This window comes from Chinchilla lanigera, unplaced genomic scaffold (assembly GCF_000276665.1).
Source record: "Chinchilla lanigera isolate Chin_1 unplaced genomic scaffold, ChiLan1.0 scaffold00011, whole genome shotgun sequence".
Classification (NCBI taxonomy): Eukaryota; Metazoa; Chordata; class Mammalia; order Rodentia; family Chinchillidae; genus Chinchilla; species Chinchilla lanigera.
In genome coordinates this window covers 23,667,695-23,685,475 of record NW_004955412.1, presented here as the reverse complement: position 1 = coordinate 23,685,475, position 17,781 = coordinate 23,667,695, and the positions used below count along the sequence as shown (strand labels likewise).

Here is a 17,781-nt window from a genome sequence, read left to right as displayed (position 1 = left end):
GCGCCCCCTCCAGGCAAACCGGAGAGTCTCATTCAGAGTCACGACCCCCTGAGAACGAGACGCGATTGGTTCTAAGCAGCTGCAAATGTACCCGCTCACAAGAAAATGAGGGAAAAATGAACTGGCTTTCCTGCTGATTTGGCCCATTTGTACCTTTCGTTATTTCTTCAGATTTCAAATTAAAAACAGTTTTTCCCTTGGTGACAAGATAGTTCTTATCAATGAAGGGACAAAACATTTTCATAAACACAATGCTATAAGATTGTAAATTATGAGTTGCAAATGTAACATGTTGTACTGAATTACCTTAACTCCCTCCCAAAAGAAAGAAAGAAAGAAAGAAAGAAAGAAAGAAAGAAAGAAAGAAAGAAAGAAAGAAAGAAAAAGAAAGAAAGGGAATTCATTGACTCATGATAAATTTTAAGTATTAGGAGCTGTGGAGAGCTCCGGGAATTAACTGGTGTAGCTTTTTTGATGTGTTCCATTCCTAGGTCATTAATTTCCATCTAGCCTCCAGCAGTAATAACCCAGAATTATTGTGTTGTATTCATGTTGACTTTCATGGGAAAACAGTTAGCTTGAGTTCTAATGGAAAAAACACCCATCATCAGCCAATACTATAATGAATAACGAGTCAATAAAAGTTTAAGGGATTTGTGGGGCTAGGGAGACCCTGGGTTCTATCCCCAGCACCAAAATAAATAGGGAAATAAAGAGGAAATAGATCTGCATTTTTAAAAAAACAAAACATTGAGGCCTAAGGCCAGAATTCTGCTTTGGTTTGACCATTTGGAAATAGTCTCATTTACAAAATCAACCCATAATGAGTAATAAGAATAATATTAATAGAGATGCTTTGAAATAACAATGGAGTTTCTTCTTGGGGCTTTTCCTTGGTAATAAAAGTTTGGAAGGCCATTTAGTCCCTGCTTGTGTCTGTGTGACTTCCATGTTCAATGGGTAAGGAAAACAGTGATCTTCAACCTTGGAAATATATCAGAGTCATCTGGGGAGCTTTTGAAAACCCTGTTATTCAGGTTGTACCCATTAATGATCACATCCGAATCCCTGGAGGCGGTGCCTCACACTGGCTCTCCTTACCACCTGGCCCAAGGGCCCAGATTCTTCCTTTCCAGAGAACACAGTTGTGGTGCACCGAATGATTAAAATTCAGAGCTCCACTGATGCTCCCCAGGTATGGGGGGTGAGGTGAGGGTGAGGTGAGGCCTTGTCTCTGCAAGGCCTACATGGGGCCGGAGGACAAGACCAATCTCATTTTAAAAGACTTCCAGAGAAAGGCATTCTCCCATCTCCCCATACCCAACTCATTGCAACCCTAGCTGGGCTAAATGCTCTCTCAGCAGGGGCTCCCTAAATCTACCAGGGAAAACATGGGCAAGTAGAGACCCTAGTCTTGATATCATCTATGGCTTAAGATGGCATGGGCAGGTGGCGTTGCCAAGGAGGAACCCAAACTTATCATTTCATGACTTTTACATTTTGATCTTGGTTCTTTCTGTCCTCTGAAGCTAAAAACACCAAGTCTACCATCTTTTTCACAGTATTCAAACAATAAAGAACCGATGCCTTTAGTACCATTCTCATCCTCATCTGTCCCCATCTACCACACCTGTATATACTGTAGTTTGTCAATGTTCTTCCAAAACTATTATTCTGTGTCTGAAGGAAGAGGCACTGATGTCACCCGAGCTGGCCGGAGCACAGGGGACATTCACTTGCCACACCATGGACCCTACTGATCCCAGTGTTCCACTCTTGAGTTGTAACATCTTGCCAGGCTCATGCTGCACTGGAGATCACCAAAAAGACTCTGCTCTTTGTCAGGGAGCTGTGGTCACAACATGTCTCTCTGTCCCTGTGTGGACGCATCTCCCTTTGGACAAAATTTCAAGTTACGCATCCTCCCTGAGTCAGTATTATTTGGTTGCTCTGGACTGAGAGTTCAAATGTTCTGAAAACATTTTAGCTCTGGATTCTCTTATGCTATTCATCCCCCAGGCTTGGTATCTCTGAACTTGTTACAGAGGGGAGCTGTATTATATTCAAATGTGTATCCTTAACATGAGGCGGTATTGTGCAATGATTAAAACACTCATACTCAAGCCAAATTCCCTGGTTAGGAATCCTGGCTGTGCCACTAATAACATGAACTTGGCGAAATTATGTCTTGGCTTTTTTTTTTTTTAAGTCACAAAATGTGGGAGGGAGGAGTATTCATCTCACACAGTTGTTCCAAAGATTAACATGTAAAGAAGCTTGAGTAGTGCTTAGTGCATAATAATTATCATGCACTTCCATTATTTGGTAAGTAGTACTCAAAAAGTAGTGGAGAAGCTGAGCTAACTCTTGCTTTAAAAAGAAAAATTGAAAGGATCAGTGTCAAAAGACAAAGGCTTGTAGCTCTGCAGCTCTTGATTAGAGATCTTGTTCCCCAGTGTCTCAGGATGATTTCTTATTAAATATTCGAAAGTCCTTGCAGACATTAAAAGAAGAAGCAATTATAGTGACAATGAGCTTGTTGTAATTGGGACAGTTTAGGGAGAATTAAGGATTTTGAGAATCATATAGGGATAACAAACTCCACCCTTAGGTAGCAAGGGTGGAATTAATCATAGCACTCACTTTATGGCAAGAGAAAGAGAGAGAGAGAGAGACAGACAGGCAGACAGAGACAGGCAGACAGTGATAGAGACAGACAGACAGAAAAAGAGCAGAGACAGAGACAGACAGATTAGAACTCTGAGATAATAAAATTAGGAAACCCTCAGCCCCTTCTCTCTCCATCATGTAAATTGTTGGCTATTGAAATGTTAACTTACTTGGAGATGTGTGTATCAATGTTGCTCTAAAAAGTGTGCTACTCAGAAAAGGAATCCCTCCCTGCTCTCCCACCAAATCACGTCTACCTGCTTTTAGACTCTGCCTAGTCTGCCTGCATTACATCCCTGTAGAGTACCTTATTTCCCCCCAAATAAGACTTGATCTTTTGTTAATTTTTGCTCTAAAAGACACAGTGGGGCTTATTTTCAGGGGAGGTCTTATTTTGTCATGTACAACAATCTACATTTATTCATGTACAACAATCTACATTTGTTCAAATACAGTCATGTCGTCTTCCTCTGGACCATAGTTATTCATTCTCCAAACCCCAAATTTCAGCCTAAATTTTCTGGGACTCCATTTTCTGTCAAATCATTGGCCCCAATCTCTCGTGTCCAGCAATAAAGCTCCCCTTAAGTGAGCACTTCCTGTCCATGTAGCCTGCTCGAGACATTGTTACAACTTGCGACGTGTTGAATTATGAAGATTCATATTAGACTTGACCTTATCCATTTGTTGTCAAGTGTGCATGTTATTCACGTGCTGTGTCTATACTCTGATTGGTTGTTTAGCAAGAAGTCTCAAGTTCATCCGCTTACACAGGTATTTATCTCTTACCCAAACGCATCTGCTTGGATATTTACAAATATATAATTATAATTTATGTTATCATTTATTTTAAGTATTAATTTTAAGAATATTTCATTGATATTTAATTATATATTAATATTATTATCTTATAATTCAATATGTCCATCACATGTTACATGAACATACTTAATGCACTTATCTGTCTAATGACCGATCTTAACTGGGGCTTATTTTGGGGTAGGGCTTATATTATGAATATCTTGAAAAATCATATTGGGGTCTATTTTCCGGTGAGGTTCTATTTGTGGGGACAAGTGGTATCTGCCCTATTAGTCCACTTTGGCAGCAACTGCATCCCTCTTGGTTTACCGAGGATTTCTCTCCCATGTTGCCCTGTCTCTCCTCCCCATTAACATTTTTCCCCCTTTAGCGACAGCATTCTCTCAGCACGCACACACATGTACTGCCATTTCTCCCATATTGAGAAACAAAAGTAAAATTAGATGTCACATTCCTCTCTAACTACTGTTGTATTTCCTTCTTTTATTGAAAAATATTATTCTAAAAATTTAACTGTGTTGTTCATTCCACTTCTCCTTTCCTTATCAGGGTTTAAAACCCACTTCTGCATTGAAATTTGCACTTTTCAAGTTTGCTACAGACTTTCTCACTGCCAAAGCCAACGTTCCATTCTCAGACTTGGTCTTATTCAACCCACTGAGTACTTTTGTCATAGCTGATCACGTCCTGCTCCCTAAGACAGTGTCCTTACACGGTTCCTTAGATCTCAGTCTCCTTTCTTTTCCTCCTAACTCACTGGCTTCTTGTCCTGCTCGTCCTCCATTCCTGGGTTCTCCTGCCCTTTGTGCTACTGAGGTCTGACCTTGGGTCTCTTCTGTCTACGAGCACTCCACAGTCTGTCTCATCTGGCCTCTAACTTACTTAGCTGGTGACTCCACTTACATGGTTGAAAAGTGTTTCAGACTTAACAAGCGCAAACCACTGCAAACAGCGGGCCCAGTTACTGAGGCCCAAAACTAGTAAAGAGGGTGTCATTGTTCCCAATTCAGAAATGAGGAAGTTTAAGCTCAGAGGTTAAACAGCTTCAAAGCCAATGCTTGGATCTGGAACAAATTACTACTGCATTGTGGTGATTCTTGCTTTTCTTGCTAGTTCTTGCATTTTTATGACCATGTTTTATATTTCTCTAAAATTAATTCCTTACAGAAACATTTACAGTGTGACTGTGAAAAGGAATGGTTTCATGCTGGGTTACCTCATGGCACGGATATCTTTTCCCTTTTGTTATAATAAGAATACTGAGAAATGGAGGAGAAGATACTGGAAAAAAATTAAACATTAAATCAATGATAAAATAAAAAGTGGTGCTAACAAATATGGCCTAAATTCATCCTTTGGAGTTCGAAGTTGGCGCTTAGAAGCTTTTCAGCTGGGTGTGGTGGCACATGCCTATAATCCCAGCACTCAGGAGGCTGAGGCAGGAGGATCATTGGTAGTTCAAGACCAGATGGGCTACAAAGTGAGCTCAAAGCCAGCCTGAACTGCAAAGTGAGACCCTGTCTCAAATGCGCGCGCGCGTGCGCGCGCGCGCGCACACACACACACACACACACACACACACACACACACACACAAAGCTTTTCAACGTTCCTGCCTTTGGTATAATGGTAGTGTAGAAGAAAGTCTGCATTTGGTACAGATGGGAGTGATGAGGTTATCTGCAGCCTGTTTAGACATAAATGACTCTCATTTAAACGTGTGTGTAGGGGCTGGGGATTTAGCTCATTGGCACAGCGCTTGGCTGGCAAGCACAAGGTCATGAGTTCGATTCCTGGTACCGGAAAAAAAACAAACAAACAAATAAACGTGTGTGTGTGTGTGTGTGTGTGTGTGTGTGTGTGTAATTTGTCTTTCTCCTCGGATGAAGTGATCTGACTCTTACAACATATTAAAAATTGTGGTGAAATGCTGTATGGGCTCTTAGTATAGGCTAAATTCTCAACTGCAGAGCATTTGCTCTTGCAGTTGAGAATTTAATAGCAGGCTGCTGTTTAGAGTGAATCTGTAGATGCCTGAGTTGCACGTGGACATGGACGTGTTGAGGGCACAGAGTATGAACTGTTTCCTCTGTTCCTAGCTGCAAGGCTGGCTTTTCGTCTTTGTAGGCTGATTTATCTTACAGTCTTCTCATGCAGACCCTGTGCTTGATTTAGCAACAGGAAGTCATTGTAGAAAGGAAGAATAGCCCCAGTGAGAAGCCACAGACCCCCACAGCTTTGCTTCAGCTGTAGTGCTTAAAAATACTGCACAGCGCAGTGAGCCTAGGTCTTGTTAAACAGCACAAGAGGAGGATGCTGTCCCCAAGTCTTGATGTCACATCTTCTAATAAAAAGCTTCCCATGATCCTCTCATTGCCGCTGGAAACTAAGTTGGGATTGTCCTTTCAGTTTTCTTTCACCTAAGTTTGGAATTAAACTTTCACCTTTGTTGCCAGAAGGATGAGGTGTGAGGTGTTTTTTGCTTACCACTTCCTCCCTTCTGAACTCTAAAGCCATGTGTCTTCACCTTTGGCCTTTTTTATGTAGCCCCTGAGCGCCGTGTGCCTACTTCCTTGCTCTCCCTGTCATGCCTTCGGTGGTCTTACCTTAGCCCTACACGCTGCACCCTGAGCTCAGCAATGGATGGCTGGGTGTCCCTCCTAGGAGGTCATCCATTGATAGGTCAGGTCGACAGAGTGGATTATCAGCTTCTGAGCTCAGTTTCTATCTCTGTCCCCGGAAGTGCCCAGCCCTACATGGACACATACTACCAAATCTTTACTTGAGCCTGGGTTTATAGATTGTGATGGTTTACATAGTTGTGCATTGCTTAGCACAGGGACACGTCCCGAGAAATGAGTCATTCGATCTCACAGTTGTGTGAACATCACAGAGTATACCCACAGTGCCGTAGTTGCTAAAGCTTACTACACACCTAGGCTATACTATGATCATAAGGGATCATCATCATACATGTGATCCTTCCTAGATCAAAACATCATTATGTCACGAAGGCTATATGGAAATAGCATACGTGACCTTCATCATCATCTCTATGCCTGAACCCATGAGGTAATTGTCCTGTCAGTAGATGGCTTCATACCAAAGCACAAGTGACCAAATGCCAAGCAAAAGATCAAGGAGCATCCACAGCTGTCTACTGAAGCACACACAGATAAAACAGGTACATTCTGAAGACCCCTTAGTCTTTTGAAGCCGGGCATGGCGGCATATGCCTTTAATCTCAGCATCTGGAAGGCTGAGGCAGGAGGATCACTGCGAGTTCAAGGCCAGCCTGGGCTTCACAGTGAGTTCAAGGCCAGCCTGAACTACACAATGAGACCCTACCTCAAAAAACGAACAACACAAGAGTCTTTAGTCTTTCCCAAGATTTTGAGAGGTGAGTGTGATTTTTACCTCTATAATAAGTCATCACGATAGACTGAAAAAAAGGAATAAAGTATTCTTTTGTTTTACTACCTAAATATCCCAATCCATGTATGTAATACAATTAAAACTAAAGCAGAATAAGTGGCCACTGAATACAAGATATTTAACAGCCACTCCAGCCAATTTTCTCTCCCAAACATCGCCTTAGTGAACTCATTCCCCCTTTTTTCCACTACTATTGCTGCCTGAGTTGAGCCTCCATCATTTCTTTACTGGACCATTGAAATAATTGTCTTCTACACTCTCCTTCCTCTCATTCAACATCTTCATCTGCTTCTAGAAGAACAGTTTAAAACTATACATTTGATCGTGTGTCTTCCTTCATTAAAATATTTGCCACGACTCCCATCTCCTATAGGGATCAGGCCAAAATTCCCAACTCTTTAAAATTGTCATTTTGAGGCTGGATCTCCCTAAGTTGCCCTGGTAGACCTCAGACATGTGATCCTCCTCCCGACTGCTTTCAAGCATTTGATTCACATTAAGAACATATATTCTACCCCAACCCAGCATCCACACACACGTTAATTCAAAGTTTTATAAGTATAACTTATAATTTACCATGTGTTTCACAGGTTGATATTTACTGACTCTGAAAACATGGGCAGGTTATCTCACTTCTTTTGACCCCAGTTTTCTTATCTGTAAATTGGGGATACCAATACCTACCCTGGCATTTTTTCTAGGACTAATTGTAATTCACATGATGTGCCCAGAACTCTGCATGACAGAATAAATACTTTTCCTTTTTCTATGGGCAGTATTTTAATAGCATGTTCTAAAAGATTTGTCTTAGGGTTTTTTGTTGTTTTTGATGTTTTTGGTTTTTTGAGATATAATCTCTGTATGTAGTTGAGGCTGGCCTTGAACTCGCAGTGATCCTCTTGCCTTAGCCTTCGGAGTGCTGGGATTATAGCTGTGTGCCGCCATGCCCAGCATGTCTTAGGTTTATCTTAAGATACATTTCTCCTGCTTATTTAAAAACTTACTTCCATATGTTTTGTGAAGCAAAAATTCAAAGCCTGAAAAAGTTCAGGTCAGTTAAAGGCTTTAAACTTTGGAATAATTGAAATCATTCTCATTTTAGCTGACTATTCTTTAAGCCACACACTGAAAAACTAATATTATTCATTACCAAAACTGAATCCTTGTTAAGTGCTTCAGAGCACAGGGGCCAAAAAGGAGGACACTAATTAAAGTGTATAAAATAGGGAATTGAAATACTATGTAAAATAGGAAATCTCATTTTTTAAGATGCTGTCCTTCAGTTACCGCTCTATAATCACTGCAAATTTAGAAGAAGAGGTTGTTTCGTGAAACAGAGCTACAGATTCAGTATTTGGAAGCAAACAAATATGCAGTTACCAAGCATTGGTTATAAGTGGTTTCTGAGACAAGTCTCCATCAGAGACCCAGGGACACCAAGGGCCATTTCCTATTACCTTTACTCCCACTTCTAGGCAGGAGTAATTTGACCTGAGTTTAAAAGGTAAATGTGTCTTTCTTTCATTTTCATAATAGCAGATTAGAATTAAACTTCAAGAGCCCAAATTAGAGGGAAATATTAAAATATAACTGACTTTTGCAAAATAAGCATGGTTTTCACTGGGCTCATTATCTCTGAACTAAATACGAGTTATATAGCATTTTGCCATCTTCAAAGTGATTTCACATTTTAAATTAGATCCTCATAATGATCCAGGGAATACGGTAGATCAAACAGTATTATCATCTTCAAGACGTAGAGACTGAATGTCAGAGGAATTAAGTTCTTTGGTTACATCTTGTACAGCAGGGAAGGAAATTTAAAATCCCAAACTGAAGCTCTTTCAACCGGTCACATCTTAAAAGACAGAGTCTTGCAAGTTTGCTCCATTTTTCCATAACATAGATCCCACAGATGCACCCAGTGCTCCTTCCTGTACCCTCTAGCAACTGAATAAGAGCTCTATGATCTGGATGTGGCTTGAAAACAATTAGCAGCTGCCTGACTTGTCTTTCACAGTCGTCCAACATGAGTGCAGTTAACTGTACATTTGGCAAATATTAAATCAGCTGAGCACAAAAACATTCAATCTAAGTTCTTACCTCGTAAGGGGACCCAGGACAGCAAGCTGAGAACTCTCCACCACATGTTGTGCTGTGACACTGTCCACTTCCTCTAGCTTCTGAAGTAATGCAGGAGAGTTATTTCTTTTGAAGGGAGCAGAGGCAGGCGCCCTGTGACCACACGTGGGTCAACCCCTCCATCTGCTCCGGGAGGTCCCTCTGAGGCAGCTGCCCCCCAAACACCTCCCGATGGAACATTTTGGAGACCACAGCGCCAACTCGATTGTGGAGAGGTGTGAGTGATGTATTAGTGACCACAAGTGGGTAGTGCTAGCAGTCAACTAAGTGCAAGTCATACGTGGGGAGAAAGGGTGGAAGGATAATAAAACATTCCTGTGTAGTGATGTCACCCTTATTTCTACTTTTCTACTTTATTAGGTAATTATAATTAGGTAAATTCTCCGCAACCTTTGTGAATTTTTTTTTTTTTTTTTTGGTCTTTTCTGAGACAGGGTCTCACTATGCAGTTCAGGCTGGCCTTGAGCTCACTTTGTAGCCAGGCTGGCCTCGAACTCGCAACGATCCTCTTGCCTCAACCTCCCAAGTGCTGGGATTATAGACTCGTGCCATGATGGCTGGCCCTTTGTGAATATTTTATATTTATAACTCCTGCAACAACTTTTGATGGTAATCAGGGCCCAATTTCATTCATTCATATGTTTACTGCATTTGGAATCTGCATATTCAGCCTCCCATCCATTCATGTATCCCTCCATTTATTTTCCATCTAGCATTTACCTCTCGAAGACATGATTAGATGTGAAACATAAATCGCTTGGTTTTTTTTTAAGGATGCCAACATTTTCTTTTTCCAATATATATTTTTATAAATGTATATTAATTTTCCAAAATTTTGGATTTCACTCTTTTCATACATGCATGTGACAAATTTGATCATATGTATGCCTATTACTCTTATACCCCTTTTTTCCTTCCCCTTATTCCTCTCCTTTTGTGCTTCACAGTGAGATACATCCCTAGTTTCCTTCCTTCCTTCCTTCCTTCCTTCCTTCCTTCCTTCCTTCCTTCCTTCCTTCCTTCCTTCCTTTCTTTTTCTTTTATTTTGCGACAAGGTCTTGCTAAGTCACTAGATTGTCTAGACTGGGTATGAATATTCTCCTGCCTTAGCTTCCTGTAGAGTTAGGATTATAGGCATGCATCACCGTGCCTAGCACTTCCTTTTATCTGATAGTCTCCCTTCTACTTTCATGTCATCTCTTTTTACATCTTTTATAGTCTACACCCTAGGGAAAACATACAGTACTTGTCTAAGTCTGCCTTACTTTGTTTCACACGATGATCTCCAGTTCCTTCTATATTCCTGCAAATGACATAATTGTATTATTTTTTATGGTTGAGTAGATACTCATTATATATGTATGTGTGTGTGTGTATATATATATGTATGTGTATATATATATATATATATATATATATACATACATATATATATACACACATAATGTATTTATCTGTCCATGGGCACCTAGGCTGACTCCATGTCTTGGCAACTGTGAACTGTACCTCAATAAATAAGGGTGCACATGTATAGTATCACTACCAGATACTGACTTTAAGTCCCTTGGATGTATAATAAAGAGTGGCATTGGTAGATATATGGTCCTTCTATTTTTAGTATTTTGAGTGCCCTCCATACTGATTCCCATAGTGGTTATGCTAGTTTACATTCCCTACTAGCAGCATCGAAACAGCCCTTCTTTCCTCATCCTAACAGTATTTACTGTTTTTTGTATTTTTTGTTTGTTTGTTTTTTTCTGGTACGGGAATCGAACTCATGACCTCGTGCTTGCCAGGCAGGTGCTGTGCCACTAAGCTAAACCCCCAGCCCGTTTTTTGTATTCTTGATGATAGCTATTCTGCCCACATGAGATAGAATCACAAAAGGGGTGAGATGAAATCTCAGTGTAGCTTTGATGGCTAAAGATGTTAAACATTTTTTAATATCCTTATTGGCGTTTTGTATGTCTCTTGAGAAGTGTCTGTTCAGTTCATTGGCCCACTTTTTGATAAATTCCTTGTTATTTTACAATAAGTTCATCTGGTCGGGGAGATAGTGGGTAAATAAACAAGTTTGGTTCATGTAATTCTCATTAATTGAGCAAAAGGATAGAATTTATTTCATTTTGTCAGTAGTGAGTGAATAGAAGAATGAATTGACTGACCATTTGAAGATGGAAATATACACTTTCATTCTGAAGCCAGAAAAGGTACTTGAGTTATCATATTTTCAAAGTAGTCAAGAAGCTCTTTTTTGAATTGCACTTTGGGCTATGGTGAGTGGACCTTATCCACCTACAGATACGTTGTCCAAGTGGCTGAAAACCCTGACCAAAGTTGCACAGTCCACACGACTCAGAGATGGGAAACCGCCCCTGGGGAAAGGCCGCGAGGCCGGCTGGTGGGTGACATGCCTTGTGGTTTGTACAGACCTTCCCACTCTCTCACCAACCGCGCTCAGCCCGCAGCCCACAGTGTGCGCCATGGGGAGGGCGGCTGATTGTGGCTGCTCAGGGAAACAGAGAGAAAAGATGAGGTAGGAGTGCAGTGGTCAGGGAGAGACCTGCTAATCTTCAAATGGAAACGTGTTTCCTGAGCACTTTGTAGGAAGGAGGCCTCACAACCGAGTAGGAGAGGAAAAACTAACTTTCCTTCTACCTTTCTGAGTTCTTAGCTGGGTCCCAATAAATGAAAAGATTAGGGAGAACACCAAACAATATCATGTGTGTTTCATATATGCGTGGAAGATAGATTGAGAAGGAATAGTCCCCTAAGAGGTGGTTTAGATTCTGCCCTACATGGCGTTTTAAGCAAAGAACAAAGGCATTTTAGAGAAGTGGAAACACAGAGGAAAAGGATCTTGAGTCTTTAGGGGTGGCAAATTTGTGGGAAAGTGAAGCTTGGTGTGTAGATCTCTCTGGTGCCCTCTCCATGCTGATACAGATCTAAAGTTTTCTCCAAAAATCAACCTTCACCCTTGGTTGAGAAGGAGGAGGACATCTTAGTAAATGTATGTCCTGCTTTTGGGCAAACGGGAGGAGGGAAGAAAGCTCTTCTTCCATCTGCTTTTCCCCAGTTGCCTTCAGTTCAAAATAACCCTTCAACTGAAGCAGAGTATTTGGGGGTGGCATATTCTGCTGCCCTTCAAGTGACCACCAGTTTGCCATTTTGATCCCTACTGCAGGAGATCTTTGTATTCTGTTCCATTACTAACAGGACACAATACCTGATGGGTGGAAGGATAGATTTTAGAAATGTAAACTTCTTCTCTCTCGCCCATCATCACCTCTGTTGTGTGTGGGGGACTGAAAGGGGAGACAGTAATGAGGCTAGCGACAGACTAAGGGTCGAAACAAATAGGGGGTTTCCCACATGTAGAAGTCACTGGAGTTTTTATCGCCAATTACAAAGCCCTAAACTTTCTTCTTGACCTTTCATGACCCTTGTGGGGAATTGTGGCCTTTCCCAAGACCAGGGGAAGAGGTAGACTCATCTCATTTCCTGGCAGATGCCACTGCTAATCCATACCTAGGGCAGGATTCTTCGAGTACTGTTGTAAAACATAACATAGAGTTTCTAAGGCAGACCAGCAACCTTTGAAATTAGTTATTGATTCAGAAGAAGTTTCCTAGGGGCCACAAAGCTTGGTGGGATGAGCATGGTGTGGGAGGCAGATAGGGCCTTGCTTGTCCCCTGGGCTTTATCACTAGCCCCTGTGTAACCTTAGCACACCACTGGCCTTTTCTAACCAATCTCCTCAGTTGTAAAAGGGGGACAATAGTTAAATGCTAAGGGGACCGGGAGGTTTGAATAGCACCCAGTCGCTAAAGCACCTGCAGTGAGATGCATAAAAACACCTAGTTATTTCCACAGATCTAGGTGGTCACTTCAGGAACCATGGTAGTTTGGGTCTACCTGGAAAACAGGAGGCACAATTAAGCATTTGCTCTTGAGACTTCTTCTGCCTAGAAATCAGCCTTGTGAACCTGGAGTTTCGAAGAGGTGGGCGCTCTGTATAAGCTGATCAAATGGGGCATGCCGGAGACAGCATCACCCTGTGGTTGATTTGAAAAGGAACGCACCTCAACAGCAAAGGCTGGGGTCAAGGCCCAGCGCATAGAGCTTTGTGGGGATGGTGGCCACCCTTTGTGTCCTTCCACGTACATGAGGGTGTTAGAGGAAAGTCATGGGGTCTCGTCTGGGCTGTGAAAACCCAAGCATCTCCCAGGTACTTCAGGCTTCTGCAATATTTTCAGGGACATTTCCTTAAAAACATTTAAAGCTAGTATCTAGGCTCTGGAAGGAGGCTGGAGTGGTGAAAAGTCAGGTCCAGCACTTTTTAATTGTATAACTGTGGGCAGGCTATTGACTTTTTCGAGGACAGGCTCTTCTTTTATAAAGTGGAGTGACAGTATCTACTGAACAGAGTTGTCCAGAAGAGTAAAGTTCACACCTGGAAAGCACGTTAGTGCCTGATAAATACAAGTGCTCAGCAGACGCTGGCTGTTACTTTGCCAGCCCCTGGACACCCCCAATCTCTGAATTTGATTTGCCAGGTAAGTTAGTTTTTGTGCCAGACTCTGTGAATTTAGAATAAAAATCCATTATTTCACCCGAATCTGCATTAGCGATCAGCAAGTTCTTTCTGTAAAGGGCCAACGAGTAAATATTTAAAATATATTTTAGCCAAAGTTGGTGGGGCACACCTGTAACCTTAGCTCAGCACTCTGGGAGGCTGAGGCTGAGGCAGGAGTGTTGTGAGTTTGAGTCCAGGCTGGATACCTGAGTGACTTAGTGAGGCCCTATTTCAAAATTAATTAATTAATCAATAAAAGGCTGGGGATGTAGCTCAGTTGAAGGCAAAGATTTCCATTCCTTGTATCACACGGGAAAAGAAACTCTACTACTTAACACTGCCTTTGCTCCTGGAAAATGCCATAGGCACTGTGTCAGTGAATGAAGATTATGTTCCAATAAAACTTTGTAGATAACAGGAACTCAAATTTTGTATAATTATCATAAGCCATGAAATAATATTCTGGTTTTCCCCTCAAGCATTTAAATTTGTAAGCAGCATTCTTAGCTTGAAGGGTATACAGAGCCAGGCTGTGGGCTGAATTCTGTTCAAGGGGGAGGCTCTGGTCACAGTAGTAATTTACTGACGCCTGCTCCGTGAGACCCTCCGTCTATGGGTGTGCCCACCTGCCTGGCTTTGTCTCCTCCTCTTTCTAGCACAATTACCGTTAGTTCCCAGGCTTCTTCTATTCTAACCCAGCCAGATCCTTCCCACTTGGGGGCTTCTGCACTCATAGCTTCTACAAGCTGTCCTCGCACAGCTCCTTGCCATGACTGGCTGCAGCTCAGCTGGTTTAATGGCCAGCTGTTCAGGGACTCCGCGCATGACCCTCCTAAGACAGTACCCCTATGACATGTTGCAAAGTTACTTTCAATACCCAGTATATGTCCTAAATAGCATCTCTGCGCGCTCAGACCGATCTTGTTTATGTACTCGTTATCCATCTCCCTGTCCATGACAGCAGGTACCTTGCTTTCTTTGCCATTCTAGTTCCAGCCTATCACCCTGCTAGGAATACAGCAACCAGGAGATATTAGAGAATGATGATTAAGTTCATGACCTCCGTATCTTCACACATTGAATTAATGGTTCCTCAACTTTTTACCCAGTAAAATTGTTGAGGATCAATCGAAAACTGTTTATTAAATTATAAAGAGTTTATACAAAGGAAAGTGGTAATCAAGGGAGGTCTCCTAAGCAAACCACAAAACTCAACCGACAAACCCACTTTTCTTTTTGGTCCTGAGAATCAAACTCAGGACCTTGTGCTTGCCAGGCAGGCGCTTATGCCACTGAGCTATATCCCTGGTCCCAAACCCACTTTTAGGAAAGTCTTTCTTACTATAGAAACTCACTTCCAGGGAGCAGAGTGGTGTACACTCCGTACAAATGATGCCATGTTTATTCATTCCAGAAATTCCCCATAGAAGAGTGGGGTGGCTCCAGGTAAGATTTGAGTTCATCCTTAGCAAAAAAAAATTTACCTATTTATTAGCATGTAGCATTTTATTCTCATTAACATGTAGGATTAAATATTTTATATATATTATTCTATTTGCTTCTCATAACCATACTGGCAAAAACAAACACATCGTTATGATGCCTGCTAGACAAGGGAAATGAACTAAGGGCACCCTGGGAGCAGCTAAGCCCAGCCCAACTCTGTTTGACTGAGTAATATTCTTAGCACAGCACGACGTTCTTCTCAGTGACACACAGACCTTCAGGATGGCCCCAAGAGTACAACACCACACGGCAAACTAAATAAGCTGTGGTATCTTTCCATGGCCAGAAGCAAGCCATCTGGGTTTCACATGCGTATTTCTGGCAAAATGGAGTATTCTATGTGGTCAGGAGGAAGTTGTTTTTTTTTTTTTTTTTTCCCTGGACCTCAAACAACTTTCAAAAACACCACCACCCCATTTTGCTGATTTAAGCTTAATCCAATCCAAAGTACACTGATTAATTTTCTCTGGATGCTCAGGCAGCCTTTACGTACATCACAAAAGGGCAAAATGCGTTTGGGACGCTGTCAAGCAGACAGCAGCTGAGAACCGGCCAGGAGGCTAAACATAGCCTGGCCTGTTGTCAGATTCCAGCATTAGCTGTTATGTTTCCTCAGGAAGCCAGCCCTGCCAAGGCAGTGAGGGGATGCTTGTGTCAATGAAAATCTGTATTCACGTCCTGGGCACAAATCTGCATTCAAGGCCTATTTTTAAGTCTTATTAGCCTAACATCTAATTACTCTGAAAATGGGTTGCATGGATTGTAATAGTATAGAATGAAGTGTGAGGTGGATTTGCCCTTACCCAACTCCATGCTCTATGGAGCAGATCTGGTGCAGTACCTTGAGGTAGGTATTGGTGAGGATTGAAGACTCTCATGAGGTTTGAAACATACTACACCACTGGGCGTGGTGGCAAACCCCTGTAATCCCAGCACTCAGGAGGCTGAGGCAGGAGGATTGTTGCAAGTTCAAAGCCAGCCTGGGCTACAAAGTGAGCTCAAGGCCAGCCTGAACTGCATAGGAAAACCCTGTCTCAAAAAGAGAGAGAGAGAAAAAAAAAACGAAACATGCTAAGCCAAAATATGGTACCTTGGAATACTGAAAGAAAAACTTTTTTTTTTTTTTTCTTGGTTTTTCTCCGGTACTGGGAACCGAACTCACGACCTTGCGCTTGCCAGGCAGGCGCTTTTTGCCGCTGAGCTAAATCCCCAGCCCCTGGAAAAAAAACTTTTGGTGGTACTAGGGATTGAACCTAGGGCCTCGTACTGAGCAGTGTCCCCAGCCCTTTTCTCATGGGTTGACTGATTGATTGAACAATTCATTGACTGTGGAACTTGGGGTTGATCCCAGTGCCTTCACACAAAGTAAGCCCTTTTTTTGTTGTTGTTTGAGATAGGGTATTGCTGACTTAGTAAGTTGCCCCAGCAGGCTCCAACTCGAAATTCGTCTGTCTCAGCCTCCCAGAGTGCTGGGATTACAGGCATGCATCACCATGTCCAGCTGTATATTAAAATTTTAAGCTGAAGGAATTTGAGAATATAGAAGCTAGAAAGTCACTCTGACTCTAGTTCCTGCTCTTCTCTCTTGAAGGGGTTCTGAGAGGTGCCCTCCCTGTACCTGGACAAAAAGGAGCACCCTTATCCTTGCAAATGAGGAATGGTTTATATTTCTCCATGGCTATCCACTCTTCATCAAACAACATTAAAAATATTCAGGCTTAAATTGGATGGTGCACGCCTGTAATCTCAGCACTCAGGAGGCTGAGGCAGGAGGATTCCAAATTTGAGGCCAGTCTGGGTAACATGACCCTGCCCAGCCCCCTGGCCAGCTTAACCATTTACTTAGATCTTCATTTCCTTAAGAAGTTTCCCATGTCACAGTAAACTTAACTATGTATTTTTTTGTTATCTGTCTTTTGTTGTAGGAGTCTCAGCTATGACCCTAGCATTGGTGGATGTTACCGACCACTTAGGTCCATGTGCTTAGATTTGTCTGCTCACCACTGACCAAATCAAGAGAGGTCATTTATTTTGTTAAAAAGGAAAAAAAAAATTATTCAAAGGTAGCTCCCAGGAGAGGAGGGGCCTCTTCACCCAAATAGCCATCTCCTCCTTGTTCCCTCCAGAACAGTGAAGGGAAGGACTAGAATGAGACAGACATGATCAGTCCTGTTTTACCCTTTCTTGGACCTGGACCTCTCCTCCCTTCCCTGCTATGGAAATGAAACCAGACCACACCTCTAGGTGCCAGCATCTGTGCATTCTGTCCATTCATCTGGGCTGAGGAGAGGTGGGGTGGCAGATTATGCCCTGGGCCTGTGGAGGTTTGGAGAAGCTACATGTCTCTAAAGAAAAAAAAAAATCTAACTTTTTAAAAGTTCCGTTTTGTGGTGCTCGTTACAGAAGGAAAGTTATTTTGTGCCCCCGTGGTTTGCATAGGGGAAAAAGTGAAAGCATTTTAGAGCTTGCTTTGTCAGCCACGGGTGACTTTTCACCTCTCTGGTATGGGTGACTCAGAGGCTGCCTGGCTCTCTGAGCAGAAGGGACGGAGCCCCACACAGCTGCTGTGCGTCCTGCGCCTTCTCAGTTAGTAGCGAGCATCTCTCAGGCCTGCTGAGAGAAGAATCACAC

At 42.2% G+C, this 17,781-nt stretch overlaps 1 protein-coding gene across 1 annotated transcript in view; it reads right to left on the bottom strand.

The window, feature by feature from the left end:
- The window catches only part of Crtam (cytotoxic and regulatory T cell molecule), a 30,080-nt gene extending 20,775 nt beyond the window's left edge, over positions 1-9,305 (bottom strand). The window contains exon 1 of the mRNA XM_005378367.2: positions 9,030-9,305. Coding sequence (XP_005378424.1) covers positions 9,030-9,075 — 46 coding nt within the window. The 5' untranslated portion in view covers positions 9,076-9,305. The remainder of the gene's footprint in view (positions 1-9,029) is intronic.
- Positions 9,306-17,781: the final 8,476 nt, after the last annotated feature.